General features: G+C 41.5%; 1 protein-coding gene across 1 annotated transcript in view; it reads right to left on the minus strand.

Annotated features, from left to right (window-relative positions):
• Positions 1-9,802: 9,802 nt before the first annotated feature.
• The window catches only part of ARHGEF6 (Rac/Cdc42 guanine nucleotide exchange factor 6), a 183,988-nt gene continuing 167,771 nt past the window's right edge, over positions 9,803-26,019 (minus strand). The window contains 3 exon segments of the mRNA XM_068247903.1: positions 9,803-12,645; positions 14,599-14,653; positions 20,117-20,216. Of these exon segments, the coding sequence (XP_068104004.1) occupies positions 12,523-12,645; positions 14,599-14,653; positions 20,117-20,216 (278 nt within the window). The 3' untranslated portion in view covers positions 9,803-12,522.

Genomic DNA, 26,019 nt, shown 5'->3' on the forward strand with positions numbered 1-26,019 from the left:
CCTATCTTATTACGTTATGCCCATTCTGAAATCACAGGCAGCAACAGTTGATGTAACAGATGTACCTGCGCCCTTCTAGCATCTGTATCCTGCATCTAAAAAACGATCTCAAACTGCTTTTTTTTTTTTTGGAAAGGAAGGGATATTTGAGGCGGGTGACACCAATATCTTGTGATGTTACAAAACATAGACAGTGGTGTCATCCTCTCTCCTTGTTAAAGTGCCCATGCAGCACTGTTATCTATAAAATCACATGAGCAGGTTTAGTCACTAAGCCATGCCAACTGACCTGTGCACAGCCTCAGTGTTAATGTATTGTTTTATCATCATCAACCCTAAGTAGTATATTACTAACACTTCAACTGCATTTCAAATATATACTACTCGGCTGATCATTTTTGAAAACCATAAATTAACTCTGAGGCTGTACATCCAAAGTAAACTGTGCATAGGTTAGTTGGTGTGGCTTAATGAGTAAAACTGCTCAGGTGATCTTACAGGTAAAGGCGCTACATGGGGTATTTGAACAAGGACGAGGCTAACACCACTGTGTGTTATTAACATCAGAAGATATTGGTGTCACCAGATCCCTCCCTTCCAGAAAAAGGAGTGAAGTATTACAGCAGAAAGCTACACAATTTTAAGAGAGCAATTGCAAAGTTGCTGTATTTCTTGACAAATAAAGGGAGCTGCTGGTTTCTTAACCTCCTTTGCAGTAACCTTGAGCCAGGCTGGGGGGCTTTGGGAATGCTAGAAGTTGTAATCCCGAGCCTGGCTTGGGTTAACTGCCAATGGACGCAATGCAGCAGCAGCGGTTATAACTCACCTCCCCGGGACCTGGACATTCTTAGCCAGTCTTCTTCCAGTCATTGGAGGCTCTCGATCCCTCAGGTAATATTACAGTTCGTCACATGACTACAGATGGCAATCTCAACATAGGGGTAGAGCGCCACCCCGAGGACAGGAGGGGGAATTACAGCACTGGATCCCGGTTAGGTGAGTAATGTGCAGGGCTGATGCAGATCTCTCTGGGGGTATGATTTTTCCTGCTTTTAGGATCTAAAAGTGCATGAAAAAACTTGTTCAGCTTTTAGACCCTAAAATCCAGAAAGAATCATATTGCCAAGGAGGATAATAAATCCACTTGCCAAAACAGCTAGTTATTTTTCTAATCCTTGACCCCACCACCCCTCCTCACAGTGGCCGATAATACACAGCTACAAAGGCACCTGCCATCCTGACGTCCACCACTGACAAACAGGCAATGAAGGTGCGCAGACAAGGCATGCCACGCCAACTGACAGGAGAACGAGATCGCAGGTCAAGGAAGTGAAGACAACCCTAGCTTCCTGAGCTTCCACCCAACTCTCAGCAGATATCCAAAACTCATACTGCTGAAGCACATCAGCTTCTTATCCAAGTGAGACCTGTCCTAAGGGGGCATTACTAACTTTTGACTATATAGACAAAAGGAGCTAGATGCTTATGAGAAACAGGATCCCTGTATAAAACTGCCACAAGTTACTTTACTAAGTAGGAAAGTTGTGATTATGGATAATACAAATTACTGGCTAAATCAAATATAAAAAAATTAAGGCCTTTCTGCTTTAAAGAGACTCTGAAGTCTCATAAAATTCACCTTTTTATTTTAAAAAATCTCTTTTACATCATTCTAAGTAAATCGCAGCATCCCCGTGGCTGAACACTAAGTAAATCCCCCAAACTCCCTCCCGCGAAAAACCACGACTTTCTTGGTCGTGCATTTTGCTGCTGGAGGAGACAGAGCTTTCAGCCACAGCTCTGCCTCCATGTGTGTCTATCAGCCGCGGATCTCCTCCTCTCCCCCGTCCCTCTCAGTGAAGGAAGACAGAGGAGTGGACGGAGGCAGAGATACGCGCTTATAGACACGTGGAGAGGCAGAGCTGTAGCTGAAAGCTCTGCCTCTCACGGAAGCGCTCCCCGCAGTGTGCCCCAGGGAATTTGGGGGAATTTCGTTAGATTTCAGCCACGGGGATTCTGTGTTTTAGTTAGGGCATAATGTAAAAGAGCTTTTTAAAATAAAAAGGTCAATTTAATGAGACGTCAGAGTCTCTTTAACTGATGGCTTGCACTGTACAGTACAATTACTGTTTAGTTATTTTCTAAGAGCTGGCAAACCTACAGGAGCACACTGCATTTACAAATAAATGTACACATAAGGCAACTTGCTGGAAGACTGTCATGGACAGTCCATTAACGCAAAAAAACATAATTTGTTAGAAGATTCTAATTCCTAAAGCCCACTTCATTGAGCATGGGGTAGGGACAAGACTCAAGTTGAAGGCAGGGATTCCGTAACCCAAAAGTCCATGAAGGTTTGAAAGACTGCATAATTTTGGAGGAAATTTAGAATAGGAAGACATTTTGAACTATTTGTTGAAAAGACACAGCATGACAACTCTATTTTCTCATTACTATGAAGTGCCTGCACTGCTGAAAGCTTAGTAGTCATAATCTGCACTTTGAGTCCTACGGGAGAAAAGCGCTTTACAAATGTTATATTTTGTTGTTGTTGTAATCTCCTGTCACAGTGCTCTTTCTGGTATAACTAAAGGACAAGCTATTGTGAAAAATGGTACAATTTAAAATACATACTGTACATAAAAAATGTAGATTTACCCTAGCATAAAATGCACTATACATTACTTTTTTCACTTGTACTAGATAGAAAAAAATCTGACAGGTTTAGGGCTAGTCCACCTTCTCATGGAGGATTCTCAGGTATTTATTCATTTACAAACTTGCTTACTAAACAGTAGTTGCTCAGTCTTACTGCCAAAATAGTGTGTAAATAAAGCTGACCATTATCTTTGTATAGTTCTGTTATAGGGAGTGCTTTAGTAAAGAATAAAGGAGATACTAAGAATCCCCCATGAGGAAATGGACTGGTCCAAATCTGTCAATTTTTTTTCTACGTACTGTGTGAGCATCCTGGGGAAAAAAAAGTCATAGCACTTTACTTTGGTACTTTGGGAAAAATATAAATGTTATATTTTATGTTATATTTATTTTTATAATTTTTTCATGATAGTGGTCTTTTAAACACGCATAGCCAATTATGTCACTTGGAAGCCATCCAATAAGAAGTCAATGAGTCTAAAAAGGTCACCTTGGGGGCCCATGCTCCCTTTGCACTTCTGTAGGTGTGTGAGGGCGATTCTATCTGGGCTCATTCGTCTGAAGGCATTCTGTGTAACACAATTCTTGGTTTCTATATCAGAAAAATGTGTTCCTCACCTTCATAAGATCGCTTCATATATTTAAGCCTAAGTTACTTAAGAAAGTCAGTTCCAATTAAATAAAACACAAATCATTTTAAAAAATACAATCAATGAACAATACTTTTTTTATCAACAGGAAATTGGTAATTTCCATAAAAGAAATGTAAGCATTCTGATAATAGATTACACAAAAAACAAATCAGGAGTACCAAGTTTAGTTACATAATATATAGTTTGTGATTATACTTACACTTCATGAATAAAACAATAAAAACAACTGCATCACAGTTTGATTGCACTTTAATTATTATTGCATATGGTAACGTGCAACCATATGATGTTCACACAGGCAAATAAACCTGAAAAACAACAAGTCAGTCCACCTAAAACAAATATTTTAGAGTTGGGAGTATCCGGTTAGTTTCAGAAACCAAGCTGCTAGTTATTTTTCTGCAGGACGCCAATATGAGTGAGATTAATAGATTCGAGTTCTCAGATCTTCCAGCGATTTGCTTATCAGGGGAGTTTCCAAAATGTATAGGACGTTATTGGCATGATTCGGTCCATGATTGTCCACACTACTGAAATATTTGTTTTGGGTGGGATGATATTTTGGACGTCAGGGTTCTCACATGCATAATGCAGGTACAGGTGTACATTGTACGATTTTCCTGTGCCCACATTGTTAAAGTAGGAATACCCTGATAATGGCTTGTTGAGCTGTAATAAGTTTGCTATTTCTTTGTAAAGTACAAGTAAATATTAGGCAGTATGTGCCTCTCCAGTCAGGGCTGAAATACAAGGCCTAGTAGCAGATTTTTACTTCTAGCTACCAAACACCACATGGGCCCAGGCACCAGGAACAATGCAAAACTAAGATATCAAAAAACGTTTAAGGGAAGAAAATTTCCAGACAAACAATGCTATATGGGTGGCCATGGTTTTAATAAAATGCCCTGGGAGGAAGTGCTCTCATATTACATGGCTCTGAAGCAGCCCAACCAACAGCTACAGGGAAGTGTCAGTGTTTAAAGTGGCTTCTGAGTACAGAGTAAATTCATGAGCAGGCATATATAGTAAAAAGATAACAAAACTATTCTGAGTTTCCACAACCACTATTTTTTTTTTGCGTTAGAAAAAGTTGGAGTCTGCCAAATTCTTGTGCTTTTCTATTAGCAACGGGTTTGATAAAATAATTACCATTGGTGAAATTATGGAGAGTGGTCTGTGAAGCCTCTACCTGCCAACATTTTCTCACAGGAAAGCTATAAAATAGGCGTTTCACGCTATAAACTATTAACAGGTTTTTAGTTACTTCTACAAAGCTTTAAAAAAGCACACATTGTAAATTCTGCCTTTTCTCAGGTACTAAAGGTGCAACTTCCCAAATGGTGTCCTCTTTGTGGCACATAAATAAGTGGGTTTCTGCCATATCGCGATGCTCTGTGACCAGTAGGTAGACATTAGTGCCATCAGTAAGTTCCTGTTCATGTCTTTAGGCTACTAGTTTGGCCAGACAAGGCTGTCTATTGCATAGGGAAATATTTCATCACTTCTGCCTGCTAGTCGTTTCCTCAATGATCCAACTGATAGGCTTTATGCAGTTGCACAAAAATACATCTTATATCATTTTTAACACACAAAAAAAAAAAAAAAAAAATCACACTATAGCTCAACACACACACACCATACAATCTTGGTTGTACAGAATTACCAAATCTATGTAGTATAAGGGCCAACAGATTGAAAATACCTGGAATGATTGATTGGATAAGCTCTTATACTACATGAAAGTGGTAAGATTGAACAATCAAGATTGTATGGTGTGTGTTGAGCCTAAGTATCCAACTTACACTCACTTAGCACCAATATACCGGTTATGTCCTCCAGGGACCTCTGAAAGATACCTTGAAGGGAGAATTGTTTTCTGATGGCCACACAAATCATCTCAACATCGACCCTAATTTACATTATCTTTCTAATGCTTTTCAATGTGTGTTAATGTAATCTATAAAGCAGTTTGTCCAATTTTTTTAATCAACATCATCAAGAATGAAAAACTTTATACAAAGCTTAAATTTTCTATCAATACATCTCCAGACTGGTAACCATTGAAATAACTTTTCAGCACTTTGCAATTGATAAAGTGCTAAAAAAACTGGTAAAAAAAAAAAACAGGTGAAAAAGCACTACCAAAAATATTTTGAGCATTTTCTTGTTTGCTGGTGGGTCAAAGGGCATTTTATTGATCAGTTGTGAAAATATCACCTAGGAGAAAACTCAGGTAATTGCAAGTGGGCCATAATTTATAACCCATTTATTATTGCCCTCTATTTTGACCAACCTACGCCCACTTGATCTCTCAGATGTATGAAAAAAAGATACATTCCACCAAAAGAGAATTTGATGTAAAAAGCCAGATGCACCATGTAGCTAATAAACTTGATTTTACCTTACTTCCTCATAAAACTGGCAACCTAATGCTGGGTACACACTATGAGATTTTCTGGTCGATTTACTGTCAGATCGATTATTTCCAACATGTTCAATTTGCTTTTCGATCGATTTCCGAGCATTTTCCAATTGATTTCCGTGCACTTTAATAGGAAATCAATCGGAAAATGCTCGGAAAACGATCGGAAAGCAAATCGAAGATGTTGGTAATAATCGATCTGACAGTAAATCAACCAGAAAATCTCATAGTGTGTACCCAGCATCACTCTCTGTTTCGTTCTGTCCCTTCCCTTACTATACCTCTAAAATCCACTTCTCATTTTCATATTCCACTTGTGTCCAAACAGGCATAATTCATATAAGAACAATAAAAGTAATGCAACTTTGATGTGAGGGCAAAGCTGACACTACCAACTTAGCTGACCTTATAAACATCGTTCTGTAGGCACTATCAGTGTGAGTGAATTACGGCTATAGTGGCTCTCTGTCAGTAATTTGGGCACAATCAAAAGATGGAGACCAAATTATGACAAAAAAAACCCAGCGTAATTCGGCTGCCCGTTTCAATGGCAGCCTGGAGGGAGAATAGTAATTAACGCTGCCAAGACTTTTGCAGGAGCCGGGAGAGCAGTTTTTTCATCTTTAACCTGCGCCCAAATTTCCCGGTGCCTTAATTTCATGAGCACCTACCAGTGACCATCTACTCCATCTTACATGAACTCTGAGCATAAATACTGCTACCCAAACATGCAGAATAATTAATTATGCTACTTTTTTGAATAAGGTCCTTCTTAGAAGAGTGGCTACAGGTATATGGCTAAATCCTACATGAAACTTGGTGAAAATAAACCGATAAGATAAACAATTGTATCTATCCTTCTACTCCTGAAATTAGAATTTCAGAATGTTTAGAATGCTACAGTTTAATTTTCTTTTTAAAAGCTAAAACATTAGATGTAATATTGTATTGTCTCATATTAATGATACAGTCTTTCATACAGTATCAGGGTCCCAAAGCAAAAACACAAAAAAACTATTGATCCTTTTTTAATCCATCTATCTCAAGCTGTTCTCTGCCAGACAAGAGATTATGGCAGTAACTCCTTATCAGTGAGGATTACGCTTTAGTCTCACTAGGTCCCGACTGGAGAGAAACTGTCACTTGCATACCTAAATGGTTAACTTTTTCAGGCAGAAAAAAATAAGGAAAAAAAAACAGCCTAGTTATTTGTATGCTTGGCACTATACATACAAATATCTATCTTAATCATGTCCCAACACATTGGGTACACTTTAACACATTTCCCCACAGATTAAAGTGCTGGGAGCGGCCATTGCATGGGTTTGTTATGCCCAGGTCATTCAAATAGCTATTCAGTGATGAAAATTAGCACATTTCTGCATACAATCAGTGAAGATTTCACACAGAAGCTTTTCACAAGAACTTATGTCAGCACAGTGACTGATAAGGCTGCAGAGCAAAGAGAAAATAAGTCTTAACTCTTTCAGGCACTTTCTTTTAAGGGCCCAATACCACTACTGTGGCACGATTTCGACGGGAAAATCGCGGCAACCGCATGCGGTTGTGGTTTCGTTGGCGTTTCTATGCGGATTTTCACGAGGAATCGTTCGCGGTTTGCACAACGCGATTTTAACCATGTCAATGCCGGCATGCATTGACATGGGTTATTAAGTGAAAACGCACGCGGAAACGCCAGGGAAATCGCAAGACTAAAATGCTTGCGGTTTTTACATCTAGTTACATTACCGACGAATCGCGTGCGGGTGTGCACAGAATCCCACACAAGTGGAAACAGTCCCATCCACTTGTATTGCCTATGCGAATCTGCATGCAGGAAACGCATGCAGATTCGCTCTAGTGGAAACGGGCCCTTTTTAGAGAAGTTTGTTCCTAGACATTCTTACAGTGTAGCTAATTTGTTGGAGCAGAGAGGAGGAAACTTTGATTATAGTTCTACTTAAAAAGTTCTAATATGGAATTCTACCTTTGTAACTAAACGCACCTGTGGGAACCCACCAAGCAGAATGTGATGGCAAAAAAACTCAAAGGCTGACAACTGTAGGAATACAGCAAACAGCCTCCACTTTTTTGAGTTTGAATATTGTGCCCAAACTCGTATGCTTTTTCAAAAATTGTGTGAGTGACATCACTTTCTCATCATAACTTCATTTGTCCTAACTAATAGATAGATTTCCCACAAATCATTATCACAGCACTTAAAGCAGGATAAAACTCTGACATAACATTCAATAAACATGTTTTCCTACTTTTTATTACCCATACAGTTATCTTATTTGCTTTTGTGCACAAGTAATATTGTCTGTCTACAAATAACACATTCCCAAAGAACTGTTTATCTGCTCTAAAAGCTGCGATTGCATTTTATTGCATAGCTGCTGTGTTTATATATTAAAATCTATCTAGTGATCAATGCACTTTCTGCTTCTCAGTTAAGTACGGCACAGTTTCAGCAGTTTGCTAAAGTTTACTAAATGTATCTGGGGTATGTAAACAAAAGATAATGTCATCACCTCTCTGGATGCAGACAGAAGCTACCCACTGAAGAAAGGAGCTTTTCAGTGTTCAACTGTTTAAATGCTTCTCTGCTACATTTTTTTTTGTTTTAGTAGATTTTATGCTGTAAATAATCCTTTAGAGCAAAGAGGAAATGTTGAGTTTCATACCACTTTAATAAGAGCCAAATACTGGCAATCTCAGACAAGTATTTGCCAAGCAGGAACTGTAGAAGCTGTCTAGTAATATTTTTTTTGTATTGCAGAGCCACCTGTCTATCATTCCCAGCAGCTCTCTTTCCACCTGGGTGACCTGCTGTGTCTGTCCTCATATCGCTACCCATCCCACTAACCTCTGCAAAGTCTCAGGAAAACTGCCCTTCTGTGGTTGACCATATGACATGCTGGAAGCTGTAGTTCCACCTTGTCAGGAAATGCCTGTACATTTAGTTCAGGAGTACACAAAATGCAAAGGATCTTTTCATTAGAATGGTTGATTGGGTGAACAATTTTTATTACAATGTCCAACAATGTAGATGCAAGTTGTGCCTGAAGTAATTACTGGGACATTCTGTAGGGTAGGCAGAAGCTACACATGCTTATTGCTAACTACTGAACTCACTGGGAAGGGTCACTGCTGCAAAGCACTTCTTATAAGTCCATTGCTATCTAATTTCTGCACTAGGGCAATTTCTGTAACAACCATATAAAAAGACAAAAGACCAGAAACTAGATTTCCCTCAGGGCTCCACAAGACAATAATAACCTTTACAAGAAAATGTACTTGAATCTCACGTTTGCTGGAATTGAACTGTAATAGGTAAAAAGTTCATTTTAAGTTAGAAATATCTGTTGTAGGGTCTGGCTTATTGGTCAAAGGCTCTGAATCTGAAGCACCAAAATACTGCAAACGATTGGTTGAAATATGGGGTGAGAACTATATGCAGGGCCGGTCCTAGTAACAATGGGGCCCCAGGCAAAATAAATCTGGAGGCCCCCTGACTGACACTTCCAAACCAGAAAGCATCATGAGGAGCCCATATATGTAGCTGAACTTCCCCCAGGACCCCTGAGCCAGCTCCCCCTGCAGCCGCCTCTATCAACCAACTTAACGGTGTTCCCTGGGGCCCCTGCAGAGACTTTGGCAGAGCAGTGTCTCACCTGTTCTAGTGGGCGATCTCCTCTATCCGTCCATGACTCCTTGCATTTCATCCTTATAGGGGTGTGTCTCCTCTGTGGCCTGACGCATGTCATTACATGGTGGATGAAGATGGAAGTGCACGGAGAAACAGACTGACAGGTGTGCATCTGCTGGGACAGGTAGACTCTATGCTTCTGAAAACTCTGCAGGGGCCCCAGGGAGCAACAGTTAAGTTGGGGCGGAGACACCTCGGGGGGCCCCTACAGGCTCTGGGGCAATTGCGCCCTTTGCCTCTACGGTAGTGCAGTCCCTGACTATATGTTCTGCCACAGGGTTATCCTTGTAAATGTGCCATTCATAAAAAAAATCACAATATATTGTGCTCATTTTTGACGAGTGAGGAAATGTCAAATTTTTGCAATGCAGATGGGTTATTTCATAACAGGGGGAAACATGGTGCGAAATAATCTGTACATTAATATGCCCCACCTGGCCAGTATTTTTCATTTCTGGACTGATAAAAAAACACTGCAGGAATCCATAGCCAACAGCTTATAGACAAATAAACCTAACAAAGCTGCTGCCTCTTACAAAGAAGACATATAAAAATATGCAGAAATTTTCGTACCTTTACAAAACACACAGTACATTCAGAAATAGGTCACATTCTATATCTAACCTTAGCATGAAAATGAAATTCCAGTTTGGCGAGAAGAAAACAAGAAACAACCCTATCTGGATCAATCACTTACTCAGAAAGGATGTTGTAAGCTTTCTGCTGAGTTTTCATAAAAGGCAGGAATGGTTGCTGTCCAAGTGGGTTTGATTTGTTACCTATTGATAGACATTTAATACACATGTAGTCTACTTACTTAAGCCAACCGTCTAAGTGACACTGTTATGCAGATGGAGAAGGATGCACAATAAATATCTCTCAGAGTATACATTATAAAGACATAAAGTATAGAAGGCATCTTACCTCAACCAACCTAGAAAAACAAGGCTTTAAATCAGGTAAGGTTTATTCAATCACAATTTAAAAAAGACAAGTTTCTCGAGCCTCTGTCCACTTCCTTAGGTCAATAAAGTGCCTTAAGGGATTCAGTTTTCAGCCTGGGTGCCAAAATTTTGGTTTGAATAAACCTTAACTGGTCTAAACCCTTCTTTATCTGGGTTGCTTCATCTGAGGTAAGATACTTCATATATTTATATATGTCTTTATAATGTATATTCTTAGAGATATTAATTTTTGGGTGCCTCCATCCTTCTTCATTGCCCACTCCACCTCCTTTGGAGGTGTCCTTCCCACTATTGTGGTGCCATCCACAGCTAGTAAGGACCCCAGAAGAGCGACCAGCTGGTTCCTGCAGGACCTGTAGTACCGAGTGGGGATGGTGTTTTCCCCGTAGGCGATATACGGTGGTTGCAGGTTCTGCAACCCACCATTGTGAGTATAACTCCTGTATATTGAGCTAATTTTATCCTACGATACGGCAATATTTGGCTTCTGGTCTCGTCTTTGTCACACAGGCTACCGTGTTTCCCCCACAGTAACCGCCCCTACTTCTACCTGTTATGCAGATGTTGAGTATCTGGCTGAAGGTGTGTTTCCAAAATGTCTAGGCAATGATGATAAAACAGCTTTTCACCTTAATATGCACATATGCACATTTGCAGTGTCTCCCATTGAGAAAAGGTGAAAAGAAAAGCTTTGAACACATTCAAAGAACTAACACATAGTCACTGGTTTAGATGTGTGAATAACAAAAGGGCCAAAATTAAAATGCACAAGATGTATACTATGAAGTCTTCTCTTAAAGAAAAACTACAATCAAACAGGCTTTTATGTCCAACCATTACTTATCCTCAAGATTTGTAGGCCATGAATGTCTGTAGCTGCCTAGAGACAAGAGATGGTCACCATGAAGTGTAAGAAGCCAGATCCTGGATGTATGGGTGGGATTTCTAACATCAACGCATTTAAATAGCAAAATATATGCAACTCATTTAGATAAAATCACTTTAGATTGAACTTACATTCATTTTAACATTAAAAATGTATCCACATGGCATATAAACTCCTGCAGATGTTTTTTCTGGATCTCTATGTACCTTGTAGATTGTCTGGCCAGCCCCAAGTCACCAGGATTCCAATACAAAGCTCCTCGAAGATTTGTGATTAGCCCAGCATTCAAAGTATAACCTTGTCCCTACCTATACTTGTGCCTTGCCACTGATTCATCTGTGTAGCAGGCAACTTTGCTAAGCAATTACAGCCTTCGGACTAACCAGGGAAGGAAAATAGCAGATTGTAACCAGAAATCATGAGCAGTGATTGCTTAGCTGAGATTTACAGGTTGACAGGACACTGTGTTAGTTTTGAAAAGGTGCTTGCAGTCACCAAGAGACCACTAAGACACCAAGAGCCTACTAACAAAGTTCATGCCACTTGTGGTGGGCTTTCTCTAAAGACTCAGTCAAAAAAAAAAAAAAAAGGTAATATTAAAAGAAGTTGGTTATTATTTTGATTACAGAAGCACAACCTTTTGGCCCTTGCTCTGTGTGACCCAACAGAAGAAGGATAAGGTTTACAGCTTTATGAATTTCCAAAGGATCTAGAGATGCAATGGACATTTCTTCAAAAACAGAAAAAACTTGATTGAAAATTGCCTCTTTCCAAGGCAGGGTTACAAGTGAAAGTCTTGTGTATTGGTTAGGTAAAATTAATGTTGTCTTTACTCACTCACAACACCCACCTGTGGACAGTTCTGGTTCAGAGTTTATCTAAAGCCAAGTCTCTTTTTCGATAGAAGTATTTCCAAGGAAGCACTGCATAGCGTCTCCCTAAACGTACTTGGTACTCTGATGAAGTTGCCAAAATAACCCATGTGGGTTGACTTGCTTGTTGCTATTAAGGAATGACATACGGTATGTGCTATAGGGCTTCTGATCAGATCTAGATATATTTTCATAAAATACTGAGGACTCATTCTATCCCTCGAGTGCTAAAATGGTTTGATATAGCTGCATGGTACATCCAAGGTTTCTGCAAAGTCCTGAAAATGTAGTCCTTGGAGAAAGAGTCTGTTATACCTTTCTTGACATGGTAGGATTATGTGAAGACTAAGAAGTCTAATGAGATGGATCGTCTCGTGCAGTATCGCTGGTTTGCTTTAAAATCTTCCGAACTATCTTTTCCAATTCCCTTCTAGACTTCTGCTCTTCATCCAAACTCTGCTTCATCCTTTTATTCTCCTACAAATAAAAACATAGAACACAGAATCTCTAACTGTTGCAGAAATTGGGGAAAAAAATGACCAGGCTGCCATGAGAAGCGGTAATACAAACAGCAGTTATTGCTGAACTGGAGGAACAAGTCAATTCATCAGGGTTACTCCCACTTCCCAGCCACGGATTAGTGACACACGGGAAATTTTAATTTCAGTAAAGGTGTAGACTTTTGGCCTGATTTCTGCACACTACCCAGAGGTTTTGCTGCTTAGATCTTTTGAAGGACAAACAAACAAACAAACAAAAAGACATTTTATTGTGAGGAATTCTTTAAAAATTGTGGCAAACATTAGAAACTTTCACCTTGGGGACAGCAAATCATGGTGGATACCTATGCTCACAGTGGAGAGTAGTTCTAGTGCTGCAGATAGAGGAACCGGCACGTAGAAACCAAGATTCCAAGCTTTATTTTAAAAACATACAATAGACAGCAGTAGGGTGAGGCACAAACAGCAGCCTGCCAGCCATCTCGCAGGTTTACCGCTTCTTTAGAGGCCTTTACAGTGTGGCTCTGGGGAAGCGGTAACACCACAGAATGGCTGCCAGGCCACTGTCTGTAACTCACCTCACTGCTGTGCCATTTGTGTCTATGTTGTGCTTTTAACTCATCAGAGTTCCAGATAAAGCTTGTAATCTTGATAGCTGTGTGCATGGTTCCTCTATCTGTACTGCCTCCACTGTTATCTGCGCTTTGGAAGCAGGTGGCTTGGCAGCCCAAGTCCCCAAGCACCTGTGATAGCCAATCAGAGCAGCTCAGTGAATGAAGCTCACTGAATGGCTGCCAGAAACGTGGCCAGCTGAGCATGTGAGAAGATTTGGTGAGGTAGCCTCATCACATTGTATTCATCCCTTACTTCTGGCTTTGTTAGCAGATAGGGATACTCTTGTGTAAAAACATTTATTTTTAATAATAGACAAATAAATGAAAGTTTTTTTAAAATAAATAAAAATACAGTTATTTGAAAAAATAAAGAGTACATTAAAAAATGTTTTTCTAAATAGTAGCCACCAAAATGCATTTATCCACGGAAACAGGTATACTCTTGCTTATTTCATGTCCATGTAATGAACTCATAATATGCAGAACACCCATGTATTTTGTATCCTGGAGAATGGAAGAAACACTAGAATGTGTTTAAACTTGGATATTCAACATTGGAACAGGGTACATTGGTGACCGCAACCAATCAGTCTACGGGATGTAAGATTAGAGTAGGGCACAGTTACAACACGCATGCACTTAAACACTAAACTAGAGAGGCTAGCACCAGTTAGAGTAGGTCAGCGTAGTGTGGGTCTTACCCCAAAAAGAGTAGAACCTTGCCGCAGGTAGGCAGGCTTATAATCCTATTGGTCAAACCGTTTTTAATGCTTGCCAATTGGATTAAACTAACAAACTGTTTATTTTGGAAAGAAAACTAGTTAGTCATGAGATAGGACTTTATCTTGTATGAACATTTTAGTGTAAGTTGACCAAGGCTTGGGATTGTGCCAATCAAATGCACTTTGAATCTGTTTTGCCCACTTTGCAGAGCAGATATACATATTGGTTTCTTAAAAGGCTATATTTAGCACCTTCTGCTTTAACGGAACAGAAACAAATGCAACACAGAATGGAAATGGATGAAAAACTGTTAAAACGGAAAATGGATCCCTTTTTATGGATCCATATTTCGCTCAGTGCCACTGTAAAAGGGCCTTTGCGAATCAGGAAACTACAAAACAGCTTCCGATTTCCAGGTGTTTAAATAGTTAAACATTTCAGATCGTCTTAAAAACATCTCTGAAGGAAAATATAAAAGAAGTGAAGTTGTTGTCCTAGATTGCCGCTACTCAAGGCCACAGATGTAAATCGCAACATAAAGGCAGCCATTGTCAGGTCATATTAAGAGCTGAATCAATACATTATATTCTCACCTGCTTTAATTCTTTAACTTCATCTCGCAAAGCATAGACCGTGTCTACTAAGCTTCTGTAACAAAGGCGAAAACAGCAAATTACCATATACAAGGTTATAAAAAAAAACACGACACAGTTTAGCTACAACAATCATGTAACAATGGCTATAGCCTTAAAAAGTATTTCTGTGCACAAAGGCCCAAAAGGTTTTCTGGCACTTAGTGAAGTGTTTCCTGTGTATGATGCAAAGCGCAATGTCCTTCCACAACCTTTTCTGTTTCGCAGTATATGCCTACATTTCTGATTTCTTTTATTTGCAAGTTCTTTCCATTCACATTTTCTTTAGCGCACGTGGTTTTTCTTTTCACATTTTCACAATTTCCTTAGAAATGAACTTTAAAAGTTGATGTCACTTGGAGCCCTTCCACTATTCCAAATATTGTCAAAAGACTGGGATAATCTTATTAATCCATGTATATAATTAATGTCCTGGGATCCAGCAGCACCCTTAGCCAATGCTGGTGCTGCTAGTGGTACCTGAATCAGGGGCAGTAGGCTAAGTGAAGTTTTGTTTTTGGAGTTGCAGTCTTTTCCATGTACAGCTGTAAGTACCTGTATGGTGGTAACTATGTTCCTGGTGCCCTGAAGCTACTTGTGCGTGTGTGTGTGTGTGTGTGTGTGTGTGTGTGGGGGGGGGGGGTGGAAGTTGTTGCCCTAGTAAAGATGCACCCCTATTTCCTTACAATTGAAGTGAAACATCTCTGCAACTAAGCCTCCTGCAGATCCCAGATTTGGTTTGTAACGGGGGGACCCCTGTGCCATTTACAGATTACAGATTCCTAGCCCCACTGGTTCTCAATATCTCGGGAACCTGGGTTGCTGGTCTGCTATTTGACATGAAAGATACACAGGGGCTATTCCACTCAAAACCTCAGGAATGAAGGGTGCATCTTCACTGAAGCAGCGGCTTCAGCTTCAGGGGAACAGGAAAATGGAGGGGGGGGGGGGGGGGGTCCAAACATGCAAGGAAAGTTTGGAGTCCCAGCAACCATCTACCTGCACTTCCACAGAATAGTGTGCGCTAAGCTCGCACTCCTGTCCGCACAGCTTGGTGAATCTACCTCATAGTCTCACGAAAGGTGCAGTTTAAAAGGACACCTAAACTGAAAAGGATATTGGGGCTGACATAGTTATTTCCTTTTAAACCATGCAAATTGACTGGCTATTCTGCTGATCCTCTGCCTCTGCTGGAGGCGCCCAACAATCTAGAACAAATAAAAACAGCTTAAAAATAGAGAGGCAGGGGTATGACTCACCTATCCTGAAGAAATAAGCCAAGGAGCAACCTGATTGAGATAAGACAATTTATTTATCCCCCCAAAACACCTACAAGGGTAGGACAATTAATTTTGTGGATTTTACTTGCTTCCTCGGGTCAAAGATACCCAAAAGCAAGAACCTAATAGTAAAAAGTATGCATATAGCAGTGATCTATTTACAAATGTGTACTGTTTACAATTAGGTTCTTGCTTTTAGGTATTATTGACGTGAGGAAGCAGGTACAACCCACAAAATATGTCATACCCTTTGTGGTGTTTTTTTTATAAGTTGCTCATTGGTTTATTTTTCTATAGGAGGGGCAAGTACCGGTAATCAAATGTTTAGATGTTGTTTTAAAAAGGATATGAAAATGATCTCTCAGGTGTTAACTCTCGAAAAAAAAAGTGAATTGCATATGGGCCCAGAGTATCTTAGTTTAAGTAAAACAACAATAATAATATTAACCTGTGGTCATCAACTGTACAAAGTATCCTATCAATTGTTTAAGTGTAAAAGTGATTTCCTCTTTATTTGCAGCCACAAAAACAGACCGGTGGCATCTGGTGAACTTTAGCTGTAATGCTACTGCGTGTTTTCTGTCAGCTGAATTCGCTCACAAATCAAACTGAGAGTCATAGTTTTAAGCAAACTTCAATTTCCCCTTTTATTTATGAGTGCAATTATTTTATCTGACATCAAAAAAATATTCTCCCTTAATAATATCATAGGAATATGTTCAATTAGGGGAAGTTAAAGTTCACTGAGCTGATGCAGTAATGTGTGTAATTGGTGTTCTGGAATTGTTAATAAGCAAGGATTCATAATGTAAAATGCATCTAGACGGTCTTGCTCAGTATTAACCAACAATGATCAAACTTTGAACATTTTCTCAAAATATTAAGGGTTTCCTACAAGTCTACCAAATTATGCCTCTTTATGAATGGTTATAGCTTTGAGGTTTTTTTTTTATTGCTTTCTTGGTCCTCACTAGAGATATTTATCCTTCCCGTCACGAAAGCCCGAACCACAAGAACAATAAGAGAGGAAATATTTTCATCAGGGTACAGAAATAAACAAATTGTAATCCTCCATCCGATTCGAAGACCTAATTTTATTGCTGCTCATGTCCACACAGTTCTCTGCTTTTCCTGCTGAGATAATCCTATGAGCCTAGAGAGAAAGTGACTTCTGTTCCTTCTTCACACTAGCTAAAACTAAAGCCATCACATTTTTCTAATTTGCAAGAGGGCATCTAGTATACTGAGAATGTTATATTTTACTTACCGTAATTTTGACATAACAGTCTGAGGCAAACGGTAGTCAGTATATTTCTAGCTTATAATATTTTACAAGATGTTAAACAATAAAATACATTTACTATTAAGCTTATATCTACAACAAGCATTTGATGTCACTTGGCCCTATGTATGTATGTATGTATGGATGTTTCAAGAATAAAAATATCTGGTGAGTTCCTGTTGGGAATCCGTTCTGTTTATGGTAAACCTCAAATCCTATTGGGATTTTATCTACCTAGATTCAACCTGACAGGGTCGCCCCTTGTTGCCCCTTTATTTCCTTTGGGAAGGCGGGGAGGCACACCAACACTATAGAACAAATGAAAAACGCTTAAAAATTGAGGTAGTAGTATTACCGTATTTTTCGGCATATAAGACGCTCTGGCATATAAGACGCACCTTGGTTTAGAGGGCAAAAATAAGGGAAAAAAAAATAAACTAAACCTAGGTGCGTCTACACTGCTGGGGCGTCTTATGGACCTTTTACCCCCTAAAACTGCCTCTAAGCTACTCTATCTACACTACACTAATCCCTGCTGCCCTAACAACTAAACTACACAGCAATACAATACACTACACTACTACAACACATTAATACACTTCACTACACTATGCTACACTACACTACCACAACACTAACACAACACACCACTGCAATACCCTTCACTACACTATACTACACTACACTACAATGCACTGACACAACACACAGCTTCACTACACTACACTGTACTATACAAACACTAAGCTGCACTACAATGACATGAATACTACACCTGTTCCTGCCGCCATGCTCCTCTTCCCCTTGCTTCAGCCGCGATCCTCTTCACCTCCTCAGGAGCAGTTCTCGGATGCCACCTCCGCCGCCAGGTCATCCGCTCCTGTGAAGGGGAAAAGAAAACATTAGTGGCATTGTCCCCCTCTCCTGCCGCGATTCGCTCGGCGCTGCCACTCACGGAAAGCCGCCGCCGCCCCCCTCCGCTGCTACACGCCGAGCGTCCATCCTCTTGCCCTCCTACTTCCTGTTTACATCACGTGCAGCTGCGTCATGCGTAGCCCCAGCCGCGTTGCGCTCGGGCTACGCATGACGCGGCTGCACGTGATGTAAACAGGAAGTAGGAGGGCAAGAGGATGGACGCTCGGCGTGTAGCGGCGGAGGGGGGCGGCGGCGGCTTTCCGTGAGTGGCAGCGCCGAGCGGATCGCGGCAGGAGAGGGGGACAATGCCACTAATGTTTTCTTTTCCCCTTCACAGGAGCGGAGGACCTGGCGGCGGAGGTGGCATCCGAGAACTGCGCCTGAGGAGGTGAAGAGGATCGCGGCTGAAGCGAGGGGAAGAGGAGCAAGGTGGTAAGATGGGTAAGCGCTGCAACATTTGATGGGTAGATGGGTAACTCTGCAACATTTTTTTGGGTGCATTTGGCATATAAGACGCACCCAATTTTCCCCCCCTGTTTTGGGGAAGAAAAAGTGCCTCTTATATGCCGAAAAATACGGTAATTGAAAAAGTACTATCAAAATTATTTTGAGTATTTTCTTGCTTGCTGGTGGTTTACAAGGCATTTTATGACCAGGCATGAAAATACAACCTAGGAGAAAAAGTGTGGACAAACATGTGGACCTCTGTGTCCACAATGCCATCATTAAAAACATACAATCAAAAAAAAAAGACACAGAGAGACAAATATAGTGTAGTATATACTGATTTAAATGGGGAAAGTTAAAGCGATTGTACAGTACCACACTTTTCAACAGTGTGAACAGGAGCATGAGACTGTTGAAAAGCCTTATGGAAAAGCATGCCATGCTCCCACTGAACTCACCACTTGAAGAAAAATTGTCTCCAAACCTCAAAGGAAAAACAAGCTGGGACATTGCAAATGACTCCCTATAGTTGGCATCTCTAAAAATGTTTAGTGTTGGCTGTTACTTCTGAAGGAATGTTACTTCTGAAGGAGAGCATCTGGCCTGAGGCCTCTTTCACACTGTGTCCAGTCTACTTTGTTGTAATGCACCAGATAACTATTCTGCAGTGAACATAAAGAATGGGTCCTACATGTACATTTCCTACATGTACATTCACACACATCCATTGCAGTATGGTGTATGCCAGTGTTTCTCAAACCTGTCCTTGTGACTTCCCAATGGTGCATGTTTTGCAGGCACCCTCACCTATGCACAGGTGGGGGGTAATTAGTGTCTTAGATAGGTGGATTCCATGTTGCTGAGACACTATTTACCCCACCTGTGCATAGGTGAGGTTGTCTGCAAAACATGCACCGCTCGGGAGTCACAAGGACAGGTTTAAGAAACACTGGAGTATGCACATTTTTCCAGATAGCAGAATGCATTGCCATTCATCAAACAAATGGTACGACTCTGCATCGGACCTGGAAAGGATCCACAACAGAAACATATATACATTGCTTTAAAGAGGAACTCCAGTGAAAATAATGTAGTAAAAAAAGTGCTTCGTTTTTTACCATAATTATGTATAAATGATTTAGTCAGTGTTTGCTCATTGTAAAATCTTTCCTCTCCCCGATTTACATTCTGACATTTATTACATGGTGACATTTTCACTGTGGGCAGGTTATGTAGCTGCTTCTAGCTGTTTTGGCTGTTAGAGACAGCTGTAAACAGCCATTTCCTGTCTGTGAACATTGTTACATTGTGGCAGTTTGCCCAGAGTACCGCGGTCCCAGAGCTTCTTGTGGGAGGGGTTTCAGCACAAAATCAGTCATACAGTGCCCCCTGATGGTCTGTTTGTGAAAAGCATTATATTTCTCATGTAAAAGGGGGTATCAGCTACTGATTGGGATAAAGTTCAATTCTAGGTTGGAGTTTCTCTTTAAGTGTGTTAGTGCAACACATATGTTAATTGGCTAAACTCTAGCTAGTACGGTGAGAAATACTATACTTTTCTTCTGGTGCGGTCTGGCCATTGCTCCTCATGTCATCAATGATGAGATTTTCTTCCTCAAGAAGCAAGACTTGTGGAATTGAATCCTTACGAGCCCCTAAAACCAAATAAAACAAAACAATAAAGAGATTGTAACTGTAAAAACTATTCACTTATAATAAAGGATAAGCTCCAACTTGCAAACTGAACCTTATAAAAAAATACCAAATAGCTACAAAAGATGTAAGTTTTACAAGACTTTATCAGTCTTGTACTACTATTTACTAGCTATTTAAAAGATCAGATAATCAACACAACAACATTTGTGAAGCGCTTTTCTCTCATAGGACCCAAAGCGCATACGTTTGTCTCTCCAAACACAGAAGATAACTTATATGGTATCACAGATATCACCTATCTGAATATTGCTTGAATTCGCACGGTAACCAGAGGAGCAAAGGATGAGTACGGTAATATGATATGTCCATTTTTACAAAAAATATTTCATTTGGATCAACAGGGATATGTGAGAGAGCAGGCTTGTGTTGTACTTTGTCCTCTGGTTGAACTCGATGGACGTATGTCTATTTTCAACCCAAATAACTATGCAACTATTTTCGCATCTGGACAGTAATATCTGACCGGCTGCTATACGCCACATCTACTCCTCCTCAACTGACATGACACCCAAATTTGATGGGTAATATCATATCCATAAGCAAAATGAAGACACAGGTAAGGAGCTACATTTTATTTTCAGTTTATAAAGCATGTCTTACATCATTTTAATACACAGGTGTCAAACTCCAGTCCTGGAGGGCCATATCCACGCCAGTGTTTAGGATAGACTGAGAAATGTGTTCTACGGCCTAGTGCACACCAAAAACCGCTAGCAGATCCGCAAAATGCTAGCAGATTTTGAAACGCTTTTTCTTATTTTTCTGCAGCGTTTCAGCTAGCGTTTTGCGGTTTTGTGTAGCAGTTTTGGTATAGTAGATTTCATGTATTGTTACAGTAAAGCTGTTACTGAACAGCTACTGTAACAAAAAACGCCTGGCAAACCGCTCTGAAGTGCCGTTTTTCAGAGCGGTTTGCGGTTTTCCTATACTTAACATTGAGGCAGAAACGCATCCGCAATCCAAAATCTGCAGCAGCCCGGGAGTATGCGTTTCTGCAAAACGCCTCCCGCTCTGGTGTGCACCACCCTATTGAAATACATTACCCTAGCTACATTACCCTAGCGGATCCGCACCCGCAAGCAGATCGCAAACAGTAGCGGAAACGCTCCGGTGTGCACTAGGCCTACTTGATGAAATGCACCTTTCCTGGTTCAGTCATATCAATTAATTTGAGCTGTGCCAAAAATGTGTGAGGACCTCGGCCCTCAAGGACTGGAGTTCAACACCCCTTGCTTCTTTGATTTCTAAACAGTTGCTTATAAAACGGAATGGCAAACCCTGCTTTAAAACTCTAGTGTCACAATGGAAACACCATTGTCATCCCCAATCCCCCCAACCTCAACCTGAACGCTACAGCTGCACGGCTATCAGACTCCTGTATCGAGTACTAGTGCTGTACCGGATATGCAGGAGTGTGTAAAGTCAATTACCAAAGACGATTAAAAAAAAAAAAAAAAAAAAAAAAACAACAAAAAAACAAATATACAAATTCCAGTTTAACAGAAGCCATTCATTTGCAGAGATGGAACAGAAGATTTGCACAGCGCAATATCAAATTTAAGTACTGCTGATCATTTAACCAGCAAATAATTAATCAAATGCTGAGTCATTAACCTGCAACTGATTAATTAATCTGCTGCTGATTTAAAAGACACTTTGCTGAACCCCCCCCCCCCCCCCCCCCCCCAAAAAAAACTATTAAAATATTAGCTTACATTTTACAATATACAGTACATTTTAGAATATGTAGCCAGTGTATTTCCCATTGTAAAATCTTACCTTACCCCTGATCTACATTCCTAAATTCATTACTGTTGCAGCATGTTTACTCCTGGCAACATGCCTCACTTTTTAGCCATCGGGTTACCTACTAATATCCTGCTAGATATAAATGTAAGCAGCATTTCTGCTCTTGAGACCAGGATAACCAAGGTGCAGATGGGTATTCTGAATAATTTACTGTTATGTGTCATCAAAGCGTTCCTTTAACACATCAATACTACTCAAATCGGAGTAGTCAATGCAAATCTCTGGTTCCTGTTGCATTGGGATTTGCATACCAGACACATTTGTGGGATAAACACAGTTCCAGCTTCCTGATAACTACTACTGCGCTAGTAGTGGGAAGAAAACTACTTTTAATACTTAGGGCTTGATTCACAAAAGAGTGCTAACTGTTAGCACGGCCGTTTTCGCGCGCGAATTTTCGCGCTAAATGATAACGTTTTCGCGCGCAAACGCGAATTTTCGCACGAAAACTATATCGATTTTGCGGGTAAAATTCGCGTTTGCGCGCGAAAACGTTATAGTTTCGCGCGCGAAAATTCGCGATCGCGCGCAATGCGAAAATTCGCAGCGGAAAACGGCCGTGCTAACAGTTGCCACCCTTTTGTGAATCAAGCCCTTAGTCTGCAGGGGGAGAAGGGTAGATTTTGGTACATTAATGGCCCTTCCATATGAAAATGGCAGTTTGCAGACAAAGACTGACCTTTTTGGTGAACCTGCGAGAAGCAAATGGACAGATGAATGCATATTTGTAAGCTTATTTATCCTTTAAAATCGTATGTGCATAAAATACAAAGCACAGCCATGATGCTGTGTTTTGGGTTGTGTATTATGAAAGACAAATCATGCTTGGAGGCATTTATGTAAAAAAAAGCACCTGGAAAAAAATGCACAGGTGATTGCTGCTAGTACAATATCAGTAAAATGACTGATATTCTACTACTTAATACCAATTGTAAAAGATTGGTAATCTTTACCCATATTTTACTAGGTCTTACTCTTAGCCTAACCCTACTCTCACACAGACCCCCCTCCCCCCCCACCGATGTGCTTAACCCTAAGACATCCCTCTACTGATGCCTAACCCCAAGACCTTCTCTACCGATGCCTAACCCCAAGACCTCCTTCTACCGATGCCTAACCCCAAGACCTCCTCTACCGATGCCTAACCCCAAAACCTCCCTCTACCAATGCCTAACCCCAAAACCTCCCTCTACCAATGCCTTACCCCAAAACCTCCCTCTACCAATGCCTAACCCCAAAACCTCCCTCTACCAATGCCTAACCCCAAGACCTCCCTCTACCAATGCCTAACCCCAAGACCTCCCTCTACCAATGCCTAACCCCAAGACCTCCCTCTACCAATGCCTAACCCCAAGACCTCCTCTACCGATGCCTAACCCCAAGACCTCCTCTACCGATGCCTAACCCCAAAACCTCCCTCTACCAATGCCTAACCCCAAAACCTCCCTCTACCAATGCCTTACCTCCCAAAACCTCCCTCTACCAATGCCTAACCCCAAAACCTCCCTCTACCAATGCCTAACCCCAAGACCTCCCTCTACCAATGCCTAACCCCAAGACCTCCCTCTACCAATGCCTAACCCCAAGACCTCCTCTACCGATGCCTAACCCCAAGACCTCCTCTACCGATGCCTAACCCCAAGACGACCTCTACCGATGCCTAACCCCAAGACCTCCCTCTACCGATGCCTAATCCCAAGACCTCCTCTACCGATGCCTAACCCCAAGACCTCCCTCTATACCGATGCCTAACCCCAAGACCTCCCTCTATTGATGCCTAACCCCAAGACCTCCTCTACTGATGCCTAACCCCAAGACCTCCTCTACTGATGCCTAACCCCAAGACCTCCCTCTATACCGATGCCTAACCCCAAGACCTCCCTCTATACCGATGCCTAACACCAAAAACCTCCATCTACCGATGCACCTAACCCCAAAACCTCCATCTACCGATGCACCTAACCCCAAAACCTCCATCTACCGATGCCTAACCCCAAGACCTCCCTCTATACCGATGCCTGACCCCAAGACCCCCCTCTACCAATGACTAACCCTAAGACCTTCCTCTACTGATGCCTAACACTTAACCCTCCCTATGCCCATGACTAACCCTAAGGCCGGTTTCACACTGTAAACTGGCATCAGCGGTGCGCTGCTGCAGGCCCGCCACACCGCCAGAATCAGGCCTTTAGGGTATACCACCTTACTACATGGGGAATTCCCATCTGGCCAAAAAGGAAGTGACATGCGCTTGCATTCTCTTCCCGTTTTTGGAACACGGAAGTGCATTGTAAAAATATGCTTCTGCACATGCGTGCCGCACCCCGGTGCCAGCTTGTTTTAGAAACAATGCGTCACCATAGACTTCAATGACTTCTGGTCCAATGCAGAACGACACAAGTACACGCGGTAACGTAGTTTTGGAAGCACGTCAGATTGAAGACTTCCGGCGCACCGCGACACAGGTAGTGTGATTTCCCCCATAAGTTTTCATTGGAGTGCGGTAGCAGTGCATTGATTTGACATAGTGCACCGCCTCAGTGTGAAAGGGCCCTTAACCCCCTAGGTCTCTAAGACCTCCCTCTACCAATGCCTAACCCATAACTCCCTCCCCCAGGTGGTGCCTAACACTTAACCATCACCAACCCCCCCCCCCCCACCCTAACCCCCCCTGCCAAAAATTGTGCCTTTTTATGAGTGCCTATGTCGGTCCCATCTTTTCTGTTAAGGCTCCTGGGTCCTTTTTTTCCTGTTCTGACTGGGGAGACCCTCTGTAATAGTGAAATAAAGGTAGTGTTTACATTAATACAAACTGGAGAGAAAGGGTGTGCCCTTCCTGCTTGTCAGTCCACTTTACAAACCAGCAGGATGAAAAAAGATCTCGAGAACCCTCTGACTATGTAGCTCAGTGGATAAGACATAGCAGCAACAAAAGACTTCTCTCTAAGCAGATACTGCTGCTGTTCTCAGTAGTGGCCAATAGTGCTGCTCGGATACCCCTTTTCAAAATCCGGATTGACCAGGATCTGGATATCCGCTCCGGGTCGGATATCCGATTAAAAAAATTTCCAATCCGAATCGGATATCCGACCCTAGTATCCGGGATATCCGGGCAAATTCGGATATCCAGATAGAAAAACCGGAAGTGGCCTTTAAATTGCTTTAAAAACGTCTTTAGGGTATATGAGGCATGTAGCATCATTATTTTTAAAGGGGGACACTAATTGATGATGTGGGGACTTATACACCCCCCCCCCAAAAAAAAATGGCTGTCAATTAACATCAGGCCTAAGTTCCAGACAGCGGTCGTGCAGCCCGTATTGTGTCCAAAGTCCAACCGCACAACTTTCAGCCAAGACACCTACAAAAAATTACGCAGCAATTGTGTTTTGCGTTAAATATAGGCGGTATCAGTGGCCTGTGGCACGCTGGCGGTGGGAGCTGCACAAGCAGCAGTAGCAGGGCAATGCAGCAGGTGTAACGTGTGCCAGGAGCATGCCGGACATGGGCACGTGACAATGGGCACGTGTCACGCGCCAAGTGACACGCGCCAAGTGCCGAGTGACAGACAGCAGAGGAGAAGACATTAGTGCACACTAACTGTCACACTGGCACTGCTCACAGCACAGCAGTTCTGTAGAAAGCTAACACAGTAGAACTACTACTCTAATAACTACTAGCACTGACTGCAGTACTAAAGTACTAACTACACAATAACACAGTAATCCTATCCCCTAATCCCTAACCTAACCTTGCTGTAGCTAGCTAAGGCTAATAGCTGGCCAGCAGGCAGCAGCTGGCCTGGTCTGTGCACAGCACACACACAGACACATAGCAGCTGCAGCAGCACTGGAGCACACACTGACTGTCACACTATGAAATCAAGCTAATGAACAATATAACAATAGTGTAGTGATAGTGAAGGGGTTAATC

This window comes from Hyperolius riggenbachi, chromosome 8 (assembly GCF_040937935.1).
Source record: "Hyperolius riggenbachi isolate aHypRig1 chromosome 8, aHypRig1.pri, whole genome shotgun sequence".
Lineage (NCBI taxonomy): Eukaryota > Metazoa > Chordata > Amphibia > Anura > Hyperoliidae > Hyperolius > Hyperolius riggenbachi.